This window comes from Malaclemys terrapin, chromosome 8 (assembly GCF_027887155.1).
Source record: "Malaclemys terrapin pileata isolate rMalTer1 chromosome 8, rMalTer1.hap1, whole genome shotgun sequence".
Taxonomy (NCBI): domain Eukaryota; kingdom Metazoa; phylum Chordata; order Testudines; family Emydidae; genus Malaclemys; species Malaclemys terrapin.
In genome coordinates this window covers 15,578,133-15,595,582 of record NC_071512.1, presented here as the reverse complement: position 1 = coordinate 15,595,582, position 17,450 = coordinate 15,578,133, and the positions used below count along the sequence as shown (strand labels likewise).

The 17,450-nt window shown below is 40.1% G+C and overlaps 1 protein-coding gene across 1 annotated transcript in view; it reads right to left on the bottom strand.

Annotated features, from left to right (window-relative positions):
- HSPA4 (heat shock protein family A (Hsp70) member 4) overlaps positions 1-17,250 on the bottom strand; it is a 35,268-nt gene extending 18,018 nt beyond the window's left edge. Inside the window, exons 1-7 of the mRNA XM_054037027.1 lie at positions 16,906-17,250; positions 9,666-9,723; positions 7,202-7,342; positions 5,762-5,884; positions 5,106-5,205; positions 4,526-4,659; positions 680-924 (exon numbers count right to left, since the gene is read on the bottom strand). Coding sequence (XP_053893002.1) covers positions 680-924; positions 4,526-4,659; positions 5,106-5,205; positions 5,762-5,884; positions 7,202-7,342; positions 9,666-9,723; positions 16,906-17,012 — 908 coding nt within the window. The 5' untranslated portion in view covers positions 17,013-17,250. The remainder of the gene's footprint in view (positions 1-679; positions 925-4,525; positions 4,660-5,105; positions 5,206-5,761; positions 5,885-7,201; positions 7,343-9,665; positions 9,724-16,905) is intronic.
- Between the last annotated feature and the right edge of the window lie 200 nt (positions 17,251-17,450).

The window sequence follows — 17,450 nt, the reverse complement described above, 5'->3', positions numbered from 1 at the left end:
ACTTGTTACAGAATATAGGGCAAGAGATGGTGAAACTTGCTAACTCAAAAGTAGTGACAATCTCTATGAAAGAGTGTATACTAGTCATTTCCCCTCTTCTCCTGCTCATTGTCTAAACTATTGCTATTTATAAGCTATGCTGCTATGTACCAGTTTGTTGTTCCTTAAGTGAGAGCTTCAGTTTCCTATTACCGGTTAAATGCCAACATGAAATCCTTCTTTTAACTAGTTTCAGTGATCTAGAAAGTGCCACATTAACAGTTCAGTAATTCAAATGGTCAAATCCCCTAGTGATCACATGTACAACATACAAAGAGTGAATGTATATTTCTCCCATATTTCCCCAGAAATGTTTGTGAATGTTGCTCTGGAGGTATCACTGTACTAGTTCTAATACTAGAAAACAGATGAACATGACACCTGTAAGAGCAAGATGGTTCAGTCCTCATTCCCATTCACACTGTGACCTTTGGTCAGACTGATTGGGACACTAGTAACTCAGACTGCCTGCTTTAATTCATGTAGGCTACTAAAGAGTCATTGTTCAGTACTCTGTTGATACTAACTCAAGTTAGAACCAGTGACCTAAATGTACCAAAGATGATCGAAACATTTGTATTTACCTATTTTTGCAGTTTTTAAATCAACTCAGACTTTATGCTAAGCAATCTGAAGATACCTGTTCATAGTTCCAGAAACATCAATATCATTCATGAAGCATTCTATGTTCATTGGGAGATCAGAGGCATTAGCACTCATCAGCTTCTTCAGTTTCTCACACTCCTGAAATAGTCTCAGCAATGGACGAATCTTTGATTTGATGTCCAATTTATATTTTTTCCCAAATTCTTCACAAAAATAGTTAACTAACATTTCATCAAACTTCCTGCCACCAAGTGTGGTGTCAAATGCTGTAGCAAGAACCTAAAAACGAGACAAGGAGTAAAATATTTCAGTAAGAAAATGGTTCTATTTACTGATTACTCACTAAAACTTGATAGTAACCAATACATGTTAAGCAATTTCTTTGTCTGAACACACAGTTCCAGTAATTTATATTTGACATCGTAATCCCATCTAGGAGAACAACACCTGGCCGCTCCAATACAGATCTTCTGCTATGGCAGAAATAATCCGATATATTGCTCAGCTTTATTCCTCTACTGCCACCATCGTTAGGTAGATGCTTTGTGTTGGAGCAGCCTGGTAACCGCTTTCTGCTACTAGTAAAAAAAAAACCACCCAATTATTAACCTTTTATTTCCCTCCTCAGTGCCTCCACTTGATTCATTCCCTACCAGCAATAAAGTGTCAGTCCCATGCCACTCTGGCATATTTCACTTCACCAGGACTGCTGGCAGAAGTAGTTATTTCACTCTGATGCTCCTACTTGTGCCACTGTAAAAGTGCCTTGTGTATGGGCAGCAAGAGTGCAATCCTGACAGAGCTGATCTTTCCCCTAGGCTAGCATTGTAGAGACAGTTTTAAGATTAGATGATGCTTCTGGTTACCAAGTTCATAGCTTGTCAAGGATAGTATGTCATACACTGTATCTGTCTACACCAGTTACAGGTGACATGGATTATACAACATACCAAAATGGAACAGAGCAAGAAAACTCATGTTTTGACTGTCCCAGACTATTTTTCAGCAGCTGTACCAAGAAGACGTTACTCACCTTGTGCAGTAACTTTGGTTCTTCAAGATGTGTTTCTCTAAGGGGCTCTATTCTAAGTGTATTCGTGTCTCTGCACCTCAGATTGGAGATTTTAGGTTGCAGTGTCCGTTCGGTCTGCATGTGTGCTCTCCCTATCTCATGCTTTGCCTCGCTGCTATATAGTGCTGTGCAGACAAACCACCCTCAGTTCCTTCTCTATCGCACAGCTCATTGATAAGAGCTCCAAAACAGAGGGGAGGAAGGCAGATAGTGGAGCACCCATAGGGGGATACATCTTGAAGAACCAGTTACTGCACAAGGTGAGCTCTTCTTAAAGTAGCGTCCCTATGGGTGCATCACCGTAGGTGACTACAGCAGTGCCCCTAATGGAGTGGTGGGGCTTCGGAGCAGAGTCCAATACTGAAGACAGTACAGCCGAGCCAAATACAGCAGCAAATGCTGAGTCACGGGTGACTGCAAAGTGTTCAGCAAATGTACAAGCAGATGCCCAAGTCACTGCTCTTCTATTTCTGTGATCGGAACGTTATTGAGGAAGGATGTGGAAGTACAGACAGATCTTGCAGAGTGAGTTTGCACTCCAGAAGGAGAATAAAGGTCCTGTGTGCAATAGCAGTAGATAATACAGTCTGATATCCCTCTAAAAAGTTTTTGCTTAGAGATTGGGGATCTCTTAGATCTGTTGATTAATATGATTTCAATCCAAATAAATCCAGTCTTTTCCCGTCCTTGTCATATGGTGTCATTTTAGCATGGTGCTGTCTGCCACATTTGTTAACAGCGTTGACAACCAGGGAATTGGGGAGGGGTGAGAAAATAAAATGTTCATGTCTTTAGAGGGCACACAATTTTTTTTGTCCACCCATTTGCACGTAAGGGATATTGTGGCTAGTGCCTGCCATATAGTTTTCACCAGATTGAGCAGGGCCTCATTGATGGGGCACGCAATTCTATCTGAGAACGATCTCAATTCTATCAGAGCCTGAGACGGAGAGCGTATGTGCAGGCAGAATAGACACTGCTACCTAAAATCTCCAATCTGAGGCGCAGGGATGCGAATACACTTCGAGTAGAGCACCCATAGGGACACTACTTGAACAGTAAGTTCGTTCACTTCAAATTTCTAGTGCCTGCAGGAGTTTCAAGCCTTTATACAGATACAGTCCTGAGCTCTGGCGCACACAAAAAATCAATATCCCCAAATATTAAAAGACAACTACATGTCATATATGCATTAATATGGTGATATTGGAGATTACAGTAGCAATTATGTGGTTCCCCTGCCTTAAATTGTCATAACCTTTGTTCTGCATAACACCTGGCACCAATCTATTTTCTAGACACCTGGGTCTAGTGATAGCACTAGGGTAGCCAGGACTCGCACTGCTACAGGAAGACTTTTCAGTTAAGTATACCAACACGGAACCTTTCTTACACTACTGCCACAGTTTGAGTCATATCCCAGTTTAATGTATGATGCCTAAAAGGGTACTGCCTGTATATCCACACCAGGCTAAAAATAAACTCATTTGTTTTCTTCATGTTTAACTCCTGCAGATGAGTGCTCATTCATTCATCTGTTAATTCACGTCTTTAAGATGACAACTCCCTTCTCTACTGCCTCTCCAATTTGCCTGAATTCCAGATAGTTTTGAAATGCATGTACCACTTGCACATGCACACATCACCCCAATCTCAAAAGGCCTCCTCATCTACCATTACTAGAAAATGGCTTCTGAGATTAGTTCCTTCACTCCCACTTCTAAACTCATTCTGGTCTTAGAACCACATTCTAAGATTGATCTTTTCCTGATGCATCATTTTACCTCCATCTCACTGATTTCTCAATCTCTTTTTCAGAATATGCTGAATTCACAATTCCACACCCCCTAAAAGTGCCGTTAACCCGTTCTGCACACCAGTGCTTATTAACACTTCACCTATCTCCTTCAATATGTACCATTCCTATTGTTTCAGTGTGTTGACTTTATATAAAGTTTCCATACAATTAATTTGTTCTTGGACCCATCAGAGCACATTGTAGCCTTCTGCTTCAGAACATTATCTCAGCTATATTCCATTTAAACTAGCATTCTGTAAGATTTTAGCCTACTTTTCATTTCTCTTGAGGCACTACTCTCCTAACTATCTGAGCACTTATCACAGCACATTTACTTGTTCCTTCAACCGAAGCAGCAATATAGGATTATTGGATTTCAGAATATGTTTTTGGCTATAATGCTAACATTACTGAAGATTTTTATCTCACAGAAAAAAGAAATTTTAATACCTAATAGAAACAAGAAACAAGTGTTAAGGCAATTGTGCTTCAAAGTAAGACCCAATCTAATCACCTGCTCAAGTTGAGAACATTCTAAGAAATTTAATTAACTGTTGACACTTCACACCTATAATATTTCCTATAGTGCTCACATCACAGGTTTCAAGGTCAACAAGTCAGACCTTCATAACAATAAATTAATTCAGTAATTCCTGCTTTAAGACATGAATTTGTGGTTGAATTAGAGCACCTTTTTGAAAAAGACATCCTGTCTCCTAAGTTGTACTATTACTATAGAGTAGTTAGTTCAATTTATTTTTTAATTCTCACACTATACCAAAAAGTAACTGAAGAAAACACGTTTGTTTCAACAAGCGTAGCAATGAAAACTTAAGCAGACAGTCTCCCCAGTTCTCTAACATAGGACAAAGTTGAACCTTTGGAAAGTATAAATTGCATTGCCTGCATACACTGCCATATTAAGGCAGTCAACCAAGCCTATTGTAGGCCATAAACGTAACAGTGAATGTTTTTACAGGTAATTAAAATGGATGCGTAAGATTGTTTACTTTCAGTTTTCCTTTGTTGAATGCGCATACTGAAACTTGATATGAAGAATGTCCCATATCAACAAAAACAACATTTCTTGGCTTCTCTTCTAGGGCAGGCAGGTCTTGTTTATAGATTCCATATGCAAGAGCAACTACAAAAAAAAAGACAAATCAATATAGTAAACAAAATGGCAGTCATTCAACTCCATTTTTGGTGTTGCTTTCCTAAACAGTACTTGTTAAAGAATGACTATACTGTCAAGATTTAATGCTACTTTTCAAAGTTATAAAGTTTGCATCTGGTTAAATAATGGACCAGATACAAAAGCCATGGCATGGAAGACTAACTACAAAAACAGTTAGTTCCTCTTATCTCTTGCATTTATTTCTTGGATGTCTATTTCTAAGCATCTTTAAAGAAGAAAGTCTGGAGCTGTATTATTATAGAAAACTCAGATTCTAGGAACCTTGGAGAGCAACCAAAGTCAGATTAGTGTATAGAACTGGTAATTCTAGATGGAAGGGGTCCTGTGACAGACATAGGGAAAGAAGTTTTATAATTCCAATCCTATATACATTTTAAAGAGAATAAGATTACCTGAAGTAGTTTCATTTATTAGTCGCAAGCAGTTGAGGCCAGCAATCTGTGTAGCATCCATCACAGATCTCCTCTCTGCATCTGTATAGAAACAAGGAACCTGCAAGAAATGCACAGCAGTGAGATACATATTTAGAAGGGCAATCCTCAACAAATCACCAAAAAAATATTGCTCAGAGGATTGGTGCACAAGCCAACCCCCCACCCCCTTTATTTATTTTTAAGTATTCCTGCAATTTTAAGATTTATTTTTATTTTGAGTGTTGCAAGCAAGGAAAAGTGAGTAGCTACATGGGGAAGAGAATGGTTTGATTTAATTACTTACATAATTTTCTCATGCCTTTCCACTTGATCTCACCTTTAGTGAAAACTGAGCAAAACCAGCTACAAATAGTATTATTGTATTGATTAAATCTATAAAATATATTTTACAATGTTAGCGTGATAAGCTAAACATCAGTTTTCAGGGAGAGATCTGAGTAAAAAAAGGCACAAGGTTTACTAAAAACAAGCAGGGACACTGTTTTACGTGAACCTGGTTTATGAATCTGGTTTATAAATTGCAATACAACTCCATTACCACCATGATTCTTCAATTTATGCAGATGCAGTATGTAGCCAAGTTAATGTAACCAAGTTTACCATCACCTACTTACAGAAACAACACAGTCAACTACAGGCTTCTTAAGGGCATTCTCAGCAGTTTCTTTTAGTTTGGTGAGGAGCATTCCTGTCACCTGCTCAATGGTGAAGTTTCGTTCTTCTTCCATATACATAACCTTTAGTGAAAAGCTTGTATAAGTACGGTAAATGACAAAAACAAACAACATGCTCAAGTGATATTAAGGAGTTGACCTAAACCTGCAAAAACAAAATTTTTAAGTGGTCCTTAAAACCAAGCCTAGGGCCTGCAGCATACTTGTATAATTGCCCCCACTTCACTGCCTGAGCCATGTAGGGAAGGCACCACAGGATAAGATGACAGTTTCTCATTTTATTCATATTTACATTTGAGAATTCAAGAGATTATAAGAGAGGCAAGTTGAAAAGGACATACACCTCCACCCCGATATAATGCTGTCCTTGGGAGCAAAACAAAAAAAATCTTACCATGTTATAGGTAAAACCACGTTATATCGAATTTGCTTTGATCCGCCAAGTGCGCAGCCCCACCCGCCCCGGAGCACTGCTTTACCGCATTATATCCGAATTCGCGTTACATCAGGGTAGAGGTGTATATACAAACGCAAGTTTCCTGGGTTCTGAATGCAAGAATGTATGCAGTTGACTCTTTACTGGGCCTTTAATAACACCCTGTTCCATTAGATACCACTAGACTATTTTTAAGTTAAGGAAATTCCTCCCATTGTTGAACAGGTTTTGCAACTAAAATATAAATATATTTATTGAAAACTGGTCTAAAATATTCTGCTTTTCTCCTCTAGCCTTGCAGTATATCTGAAGCATTAGTACTGAATACTATTCTGGTATTTTCTTCATCTCCCAAACTCACTATGGAGTGCAAAAGACTGTTCACACAGCAAAGAGGTTTTTTAATTTAAAGCAGACCTTGATAAACAATGGCATTCTAATAACTGAATTCAAATCCTGGATTAGCTAAATCACAAGTGAAAAGCAATCTGAGTCTTAATCCTTACTTGTGCACATCAGTGACCACTGTTTGTTACAATTGGGAATGTCTAATCAAGATGCTCAGGATTCAAAAGGGCATTACTATTCAGGCCTCAGCCATATGAAAAAGTTCGCATAGATCCTTCCCACACTACATACAATGCTAGCCAATTAAGTTCTCTACCATCTGAAATCACTTAGTTTATTTAAAGAAATAGCCAAGATAGTCTATTTCCCAATGCGGTTCTAAGCCTCCTTCATAAAATAAGAAGATTTTACTAGCTTGAATTTTAGCCTACACTACAGATCTCCCTACATTTATTAATCCAGCAACAAAGATTTTTCTAATGGAAAGTGCATTTGTAAAGAGAGAGGCCTCAGTGCAAAAGGGTTCAAAGCTAAACAGACATATGAATTGTCACTGAGTTTTCCCTATGGTTCTCTTCCAAGTATGTCTGACTCACCTTGATGCCAGCTGAGCCTGTTGGCAGCTGGACAAGTTCATATGCCAGGTTATCTTTTTCAGCTTGAACAAAGGGATCTGAGAATGCACGGCCATGAAATCTTTTAAAACCTTGTACAGTATTCTTTGCATTTGATATAACCTAAAGGGAGAAAAATACATTAGTCTGAGATGGCAGGGGAGCTTCTGAATTTCAGAGAAAATAAGCCAATAGCAAGTTTGTTTATGCTTTTCTAATTACAAATTTTGATTTGGCAAATCTATATTTTCCACCAATATAAGGTGTCTACTAAAATACGCAAAGCCAAAATCTTCCCCTTTCATCTCCCAAATGATACTTGCAGGAATTTGTTTAGATTTTTTAAAATTCTATTTTAAAACCTTGAGCAAACGTTCATGAAAATCCATGTAAACACAGTTCACTTTTAAAAGGTGTTCTGCAAATAGCTGTAAAATTCCATCCTTAGCAATATACCTCTCTTCACTGGATTCCTCTTTCCCCTACCTTTCTCCCCACTTTGACCACCTTCCCCAACTGCCACCAACTAAGCTAGGAAGGACATTGAGCACATTAAATGTCACTTTCAGGTCCATCATCTTGTCTTGCTCTGGCCAGCCAACTCCATGAGACATTCCTGCATGATACTACTACCTACTTTGGAACCTTCCTACCTAAAAAACTTCAAGCGTTGTCATGAACCCATTTAAAATCCAAATGGGGACTTAAAAGGAGAGTCAACTTGAAGTAGTGAAAATTGTCTATATACTCTCGTTCTAAGTAACGCCTCTGATTAATTTAAACCAAGGATTAGAAGGAAAGTATCTGCTTTAATTTCTTTATATTGTGTATGACAGCACTTTGTGCATAGCCATTTTTCTGTATACTAAGTTTTCCATTATATTTACATGATTCTTTCACTAGCAACAAGGGAGAGGAAAATACAAGGGAAAGCTAAGGGCTCGTCTACACTTAAAATGCTACAAGCAGCACAGCTGCACTGCGGCAGCTACACCACTGTAGCACTTGAATGTAGTCACTCACTACCTATGCTGACGAGAGGGATTCTCCCATCAGCATAAATAATCCACCTCCCCGAGAGGCAGTAGCTAGGTCAACAGAAGAATTCTTCTGTCGATCTAGTGCTGCCTACACAGGGACTTTGGTTGGCTTAACTACACCGCTCAGGGGTATGGATTTTTCACACCCCTGACCAGTGTAGTTAAACAGATATAATTTTCTACTGTAGACCAGGCCTTAGCCAAAAATTGGTATGGGAGCTCAAGGGCATGTGTAGGATCAGACACTATATTTAAAAGAAGTAAAGATATGTAACTAGATTTTAAATTGACTGTCCCTTTAAAAAGCAACTTGCTCTTAGAATTTCCAAAATTCCAGTTATTACAGTTCAAACTGCATATCAACTAAATCCCTGCACCAATGTGTATCTCCAGGCCGCAAACAGCTTAGTGCAACATCAGACTAAGCACACGTGGGAAGTAATTCTGCATTTGACAAGATATTTACATTTAACTCTAGCAAAAACACACACACTGAACATGTGGGGGGGGGGGTCACAATTATAGTATGCTTGCTGTATATGTTCAAGCATCTCAGGGATTCTGGAAATTATTTCCTAATATCTAAAGATATTTGTTCTTGAGAAAAGTTGACCGTGTTTGAAGAGTCACTTTCTGCAGGTGACTAACAATAGATCTGGCATGAAACATCTTTTACAAAAATAAAAATTGGCGACAATCTGACTGGTAGATAGGAAGAGTCATAAGTCAGCTAAGTCTTGCCTTACTCCCTGATTAATATTTACATAACGACTCTACTTGGCTATACAAAAAACTATTAGCAGACAGTATTATTTAGGTTGTAAAGTCAGGCACTCAGAAGTTAATGACATTTATAGTTGCATGGGCAACCATACATCTGCCCCTTTTGCCTCCAGCCTGTGCAATGAATGAGGCAAGGATCCTGTGGAAAGAACAGTACACAATCTTGCAGTTAAAGCCTATCCTAATGCATATGCACAAGAGGGATGAACTAATGTTTCATGAGAAAATGGTATTTACTTTTTGAGTGCTGATTATGCAATCCAAACAACATTAACAAGTTTTTTAGTATGTAGTTTCTCAGGCTTCTTAAAAAAAAGGGAAAATTCTATTATGCACAACAACAAGTAGTACACTCTTACGTAACCCTTAAGTCCCAATCCAGAAGAATGACAGAATAACAAAGAGTAACAAACTGAACAGCTTAATAAAGCTCAAATGCTTCTTAAGACATTTATTAAAGATTTAATTTAGAAGCAAAAATCTACTTCAACATGGATATTTGTAGTCTCTCCATAAATGAGAAAATACTGTAAAAAAAACTTTTTTTTTTTTTCTCCTCTCACTACTGTGTTAGTAGTTTTGCTTTGGCTTATAAGCAGTTCTTGAACATACGAAATCCTTACTTGGCTTTTAGCTGCAGCTCCAATTGAACGATTCTTGGGTCCAAAGGCTATACATGACCTATAAAGAGAAGAAACATTTCTGATATAAGTCAAATTTAGAAATAAAGACTATTTCTAACAAGCAGAAACTGAGTGATTTAAAAAAAAATGTATTTAAAGATTAAGCCTAAGACTAGATAAAACTGTCAGTTGTACAGAACAAGATTACTGTAATAATTTTAAAACTGCTATTTTCCCCAAGCTCTTCCCACTGTTAACCACTAACAGTCAATATATTAAAATGTAGGACCTCCTCAGCCATTATAGCTCTAGAATAATATTTGAAGAGCATAACACTCATTATGGAGTAGTTTTCTAACAAATAGTAAACTTATGAGCAGTGAAACCTATTAATAGTCAAAGGGATTCCCTAATTTTAGTACATTAAAATTGGTAGTCATTCACTATGGTACGATAAAAGCAAACAACACACTTACACGCTTCTCTAAGTTTCATAATAAAAGTAACATTTGTCCACCCTTAATTTTAATTTAAATATTTACATTCTTCACTTTAGAAGCAAATTCATAATTTAAAGCAACTTCTGTTTCTGGCCACTTTTGAAGGTTTGTTTGCAAAACAAGTTATACAGCTGGGTAGAAATCTGACAGGAAGATGCTTGTTCACTGAGTAAATATTACAGGCTAATTTTGTCATCCATTAATGCAGGTGATCATGGGTACCCAATTTCACTATCATATTTGTGAAAATAAAAGTTATACCAGGGAAAAACTCATTTCTATAGTTCTAAATAGCTGTATAGTTGACTAATTTTTAGTTCCCATTTTTTCTAATTTAAAGTTAACTCTTTGGCTCCAACAACAAGGAAGACTGGATAGAATAAGCACAAGGCAAAAAGCATACAAATACCAAATTAATCATTAGGGTTTGAATCATGGAAAGCCAAATCGACATACACAAATTCTTTTGAATAAAGTGTGTTGCTTTTTGATGCCTACCAGTTCTTTGCGATAAAAAGTCCTCATCTTTTTAAAGAATAAGAGTTACTACTGCTGGTCAAGCCTCCTTACCTGAGTATTTTAAAACTGTTACGTTAAACTGTAGGAGCCCTTACAAAATCTGAATACACTCAAAAATAAAATCAAGCAGATTTCCCACATGGTTCCTCTAGGCCAGTGGCTCTCAAACTAGGGCTGCCGCTTGTTCAGGCAAAGCCTCTGGCGGGCCAGGCTGGTTTGTTTACCTGCCGCGTCTGCAGGTTCGACCAATTGCAGCTCCCAGGGCCGCGGTTTGCCGCTCCAGGCCAATGGGAGCTGCAGGAAGCGATGCGACCCTCGTTTGAGAACCACTGCTCTAGGCCAAGTTATCTACAATGTTGCTTGCTAATAAAGGGATTATTTCAACCAGTTTTTTTACTACTAACAAGCACATTTTAATAGGCATAATTATTACATTGATCCCAATGCAGCAGACAAGAGAGTTGCTCTACAGAACTCTACAGGTTGCCCCATGGGAAACGAAAGAAACAGTGCTTCTGGAATATCCTGCTATGTTGAATTAGCTTAACATATTGAATAAACAGACACCACCAGCATGGAAATTTGTCGTGGTATGATTGTGTTGATTGTTTTATAGCCATTGTTGGTGCACTATCTAGTTAACAAATGAAAGCCAGTCATGCACTTATAAGAGTACACTGTAATGAACTTAAGGAGGACATATTTAGAAACATGTCTTGTGCTTAATAACATGATTCAATGGCTTAGCCAATAAAAAGCTACCAAGTTCTGTTTTATGGAAACATTAAGGCAATAATAAAAGTAATACTGTGGACTTGTCTACACTACAAAGTTAGGTCAGCTTAATGGCATAGCACAGGGCTGTGAAAAATTTAATGCGCTTTGTGATGCAAGTAAGCCAACTTAAGCCCCAGTGTAGACATTGCTAGGTCAATGGAAGAATTCTTCCGTCAGCCTAGCTATGGAGTCTGAAAGGTAGATTTATTACAGCAATGGAAAAATCCCTTTAAATCACTGTAATAAGTGTCTACAGCGGTGCAGCTTCAGTGCTGCAGCTATGCCACTGTAACGTTTTTAGTGTAGACATAACTATACATCTTGAGGCTTCAGGCTAAACACTTCACAAGAAATCAGATTTATTAATTCAATTTGGCCCTTCAGAAGAAATTAATATAGAAGCATTAATTGAAGGTTCTACTTCTCTCCTATGCGCATAAAACATATTTAGCTAATTAACTGCAAAATGCATGAGTCATTCTGAATTCACAGAAAATCACTACGTTTGGTTTAGTTATTAATGTAGTGCTTCTACAGAGCTCCAGATTAACAGTTCTGAGACTAGAATCCTCTCTCTAGCCACAGAAAAGAGTGCTACATGGGCAGCAGCAGTAAAGGCTTTCCTACACTGCCTCATATTTGTTCTATTAAGATCCCAATAGGGATCAATTTTTTTTTTTAAACTGTTCTATGTAAGATTATCTTAAGAAGCCTTTATTTATATTTGGCTTTAGCTAACATTTATGTTCTAAACTGCTGCCTCATGTATGTTTTGCAGATTTCAAAAAAATCCTCAGAAGTGCTAAGGAAGAAGTTTATCAGGGATTTCTGTCTCTGGATGATGGAAGAGGAATGTTGGGAAGCTTTCCAATACTTTAGTTTTGTATTTGGAACCTATGTGGCCCATACCGGCATTACTGGTCAGATCTTAGTTAGAATTTTCTGTGTATTTTAAGACACTAGGATTGTTTTCTTAAGCAACACATGACACTTAAGTTATAATTTCAAACAACATTATAGGATAAGCACACAAATTGGTGAAAATTTAGTTTAATAAACACCAATACATTTTAAATAGAAGCAGATGCAATTACAAAGACAGACATGGGAAGCTTAGTGAAATCTTGTCAAGATAGGATTTCAGAAAAATTAAAACTCTGAACTATCATATTAATGAGTTAGAACAAAGTAACATGTGGGTGCTGCGCATATATCACTTTAGTCTCCACGCTCTGGATTACACTTATCCTTTGTCTCCATGCACTACCTTGGAAGATGCATGCATCCCGTCTGTCATACAAGACAGCAGTCCAGTCAACACAGAAATTGCAGTGATTTTGCTAAATCAATTTCTTAATCTGTTTTAGTTAAATCAGCACATCTTCCTTGTGTGGACACTCAAATTGGCTTAAAGGTGCCTTAGCTTAGATATCTGCTATTCAAACCATTTAAGAGTGCTCATCCAAGCTGCACTGATTTAACTAAATCAGTTTAGAAAGATTTAGGCCTGGTCTACATTTAAAGTGTAGGCCAACCTAGCTGTCACTCGGGGTGAAAAATCAACACCTCTGAGCAACATAGCTATTGCCAACCTAACCCACAGCATAGACACAGTTAAGTCAATAGAGGAAGGATTCCATCAACATAGCTACTATCATTCAGGGAGGTGGTGTTCCTCCACTACTGGAAAAACCCCTTCCGTCAGTGTAGGTTGTGTCTATGCTACAGGATTATGCCAGCATAGCGATGGCACAGAAGCGATGCTGGTATAGTTCCCAGAGTGTAGACATGGCCTTTGATAAATTGGTGCAATTTCTGCATGTAGCTCAGCCCCAAGCTTCTGTTTGATGGCAACTTTAATTTTCACAATTGAGAATTCGTTTTCTCCAGGTAATTTGTTGTGTTCATTTTTGTGTCATAATATGAGCACTTCAAGAAATATCCCTTTTAGATTTCTCCATCTCAGTTACAACTGAAGTGAGCAATCTCAACACAAAAACGTTCGAGCCAGTGATTGTTCAGAGGGTTTGTGCACAATAGGTCTAGTCAACATATAAACAAACACCAGAGGGGCAAGGGAAGGCATATGGGAGACTCCATATATTCAAAGTTGAATGAACACTGAGCAAATATGCTTAGGGTCAAGTTCTGCCTTGGGATGACAATCTGTAGATCCCACCAAACTTAATAAGAACCTAGCAAGCATGGATCCAAGGGTAGAATTCAAACACACAACTCATTCTCTTTAAACTACTGTACAAACAACTGTGATTAGTTGTGCAAAGTGATTTTGCTAAGGTTACAATATTTCAATATATATTGGTTACAGCAAGTCACACATCCTGACCCTGTCTTAGGTTTAAAATCTTGTTATGTAAACCAGAATCAACCACATTATTTTACTCTGCCTCCACATTGGTTCCCCACTCTCCCCCCGCCCCCCCGAAAGTGCTGGATCTGTGGAACCAGGTAGTATCAAGTACATCATAGAGGAAGTTCAAGCATCACTTTGAGCTAATTTTAGATTACACATTGGGCCCAAAAGTTTCAAGAGTGACTAATGATTTTGGATGCCTTATTTTTCTGAGTACACAACTTGTGACACCTTTAAAAAGCTTAATTAACAGAAATTGCTAAGCATCCAATCCTCTGAGAGCCAGGCCCTCTTCTCTCTCTCAAGCAGGGCATTAAGTAATTTTACCTTTGTACATTTATGTTTCAGCCTTTGGTTAAAGCGTATTTAAATTTTGTTTCTAGGATTTTAAATGTATTTAGTGTTATTAAAATGACATGGGAATTGTTTGTAGACATTCCATGATAATTAGCATTTTACTCAGAGATGCTGGAGAACCTTAAGTTTTTAATCCTCTAGTACCCTTAGTACAAATCCAGCATGGGTTTATTTTTGAACATCTACTAGCTGTTGTGGCAAAACTGCACTGTATATATTGAAATGGAAAGACTCACACCCACCTAGTGTTTCAAAACTAAAAAGCAGTAATTTCCTGAAACCTGGGAAAGATTTCTGAAATTAACCAACATCTTGTATCTGTTATTCTCTAATTGTATTAGACACTGGTTTTCAAGACTGTTCAAATACATGTTTAAGAAACAAGTCTTGACAGTAGTACTTTGTATAGAACTAGTAATGGTATAATGAATTAACATATTAGTCATACAGCTCTTCTCCATTCCTTCCTTAAAGGCAGCCACAGTTATGGCATTACTTACAAGGAAGCAAGGTGAGGCCATACTGCTGGCCATCCATCACTGTTGCCAAGGCAAGATGAGAGAAAACTGAGAAATGGAGTTACTAATGAATAATTTTACCTTGCCTAGGTAGTTTGTTGAACACAATGTGGTAGGAACTGATAGTGTTTTACAAGTGAATGGACATTTTACTCTGAAATATCACACTACTATTATACACTGGAACATTATACAAGTCAACACTTAAAAAAACCACCTTATGAAGAAGACCTGAGAGTCAGGGACCCTCAAGTTCTAATTTCAGCTATACTACTGACAATAAGTCACTTTACCTCAGTTTACCTTCTCTTGCTATTTTATTTAGTGAGTTATTTATGACCAGAAAGGAAGCCATCTTCCTCTACATTGGTACAGCATGAAGCTCACTATTAGCATTGTTGAGAACACAGTTACAGAGATGGCTCACAACAAGCTTAAAATAGTTCAGTCTTAAAGTATAGAGGACTCTAGCTGTATTTCAACTGCCATTTTTGTTTCTAAAATAAAAGCATGTGTGGCCCTTTACAGTCATGATGAAAAAGTCCCTGCCCCAATACTCCTGGGGAAATTCTACACCAAAAAAATTAATTTTTTGCATATTTTATTTATCAAAACAACACAAAATCACACCAGTTTCAATTATTTTGGTAATTTCAAAATACCTGTTAGCTAGTATGTCTAACAATCCAGACAAAGAGAAATTCAAGTAGAGTGTTAAAGAAACCCCTACAATAATCCAGTTCCTGTTTCTATGATTTTGTTGGATCCCTCAGTCTGGGTATGTCATAGGTGCCAGCTACGTATTTCTTGGAGAAAAACTGTCCCTCCAGTCTTAGTCAATTCTCATTTTTTTCACTCTTCCCTGTAAGGTTACCATAATTCAAGCTCCTAAACAGAGGACACTGCCAGGGGAGAGGCAGCTGGAGGGGTATACAGTTGAGGGAGTTGTGTATTGGGTGGGGCTTTTGGGGGGCCCAGATGCTCACAAACCACTCCCCCCAGAGCCCAGCTGAAGGGCACCTCCCGGCCCAGATGCCTGCACCTCTCTGTCTCCAGAACCCAGCCACAGGCTCCGCTCAGCTTCATTACTGTGCCACCATAGGATACAGTGAGACCCCACCCTGACTCATTCTTTGAGAGAGCCAGCACAGCTAGGTTTCCTGGGCCCACTCCAGGTCCCGGGTGGATGAGGCCCAGCAGCCAGACTGCACAGAGACTCAGGTCGTCCATCCGCACCAGGTTGGGCACTCCCTCCACTAGTGGGGGCCACAGCCCACATGCCACCTTCTTTGTTCAGGGCATGCTGGGAACCACAGCCCATCTACACCTCTTGCGTAGGCACACTGAAGTGGGGAGCCAGACTGCTGGATCCAGTGGCCTCTAGCAGCGGCCAGCCACTCTGCAGTGTCAATTCTGCCTGGAAAAGTGAAATTCTGCACAGAAAATTAATTCTGCACAAATTCTGCATTGTGCAGTTGTCCAGAATTCCCCAGGGAAGTACTCTTAAGAGCAGACAGACAAAATATTCATAACATACAAAGGTGGAGCACGGAGGACAGGTTGACACATATAAGCACAGTGATAAAGGAGCATTTTTTGCACAATCTCAGTTCCATTTTTTTAATGTATCGGTCATAAATGTGACCCAAATAAGCTTGCACGCGCTTCCTGCTTGAAAACGTTTGATTTTTATTTATTTTTTTAAGTTACATTCCCCTCTTCCCCACCTTCTCACTTCAGTGGAAGTGGCCAGGCCTGGCGGCCCCTAGTCCCTTTCCCGGAAACACATGTCCCAAGCCCTGCTCGCAGAGCTGCACTGTGGCCCGCCCGCACAGCCCTCATGCACGCTACAAGATGGGAACAGTATTTAACCCGCGTTGGTACCAAGAGGGGAGCGCCCCGGCCTGCAGCACAAAGATCCCGCCGGGCACCGCTCAGGAGAGCCCACACCCGCTTCCCAGGGCCGCGCGTTACTCATCTACTCCCTGCGCAGCACTCGGATTTGGGGAGGCTTTTGCACGCTCCGCAGAGTCACCAGCGTTCCCCCACCAAGGGAGGGGGAGAGAAGGGGCCGAGCCGCTTTCCACCAGGCCCCAGGCACAGGCCTAACAGGGGCCGGCCGGGATCCATCAGCTCCCCGGCGCGCCTCTCCCCCCGCCCTTCCCGGCGCGCCTCCCCCCCTCCCCTTTACTCACGGGGTGCTGCGGTCGCTGTACTCGTTGGCGACGGTCTCGATGCCTCCCGCTCGGGCCACGGCTACATAGCAGCTCTGGAAGCCCAGATCGATGCCCACCACCGACATGCTGCGGCCGGAGATGGGCTGAGGGGGGATCCGGGAGACGAGCCGAGGGGGCCGGGCAAAGCCGAACGGCTGAGGAGCACGGGAAGGGGGGCTGAAGCGTCTGGCTCGGTCCCGCCCGGCGCCTGTGCCTCACTAGTGCGGACGCAGCCGACTCAGCCCGTTTAAATGAGCAGCGGCTCCTGCAGCCTCCACTCGGGGGAGGGGGAGAGATCTCGAAAGATCCCGTCCTGTCGGAGGAGGAGGGGAGCGTGGAGGTGGAGGGAAAGCCTCTCGCGAGATTCCCTCGGGGCGCTCGCTCTCTTTCCCCGCCCCCACCGTCAGGATACGGGGGCGAGACCGACCGTTGGGATGTCCTGAGCGACTCTACGCCAAACAGCTAGTACGCATGCTCAGAGAATATCTCCCCCCCCCCCAGCTGCATAAGGGAGGGGCAGCTGA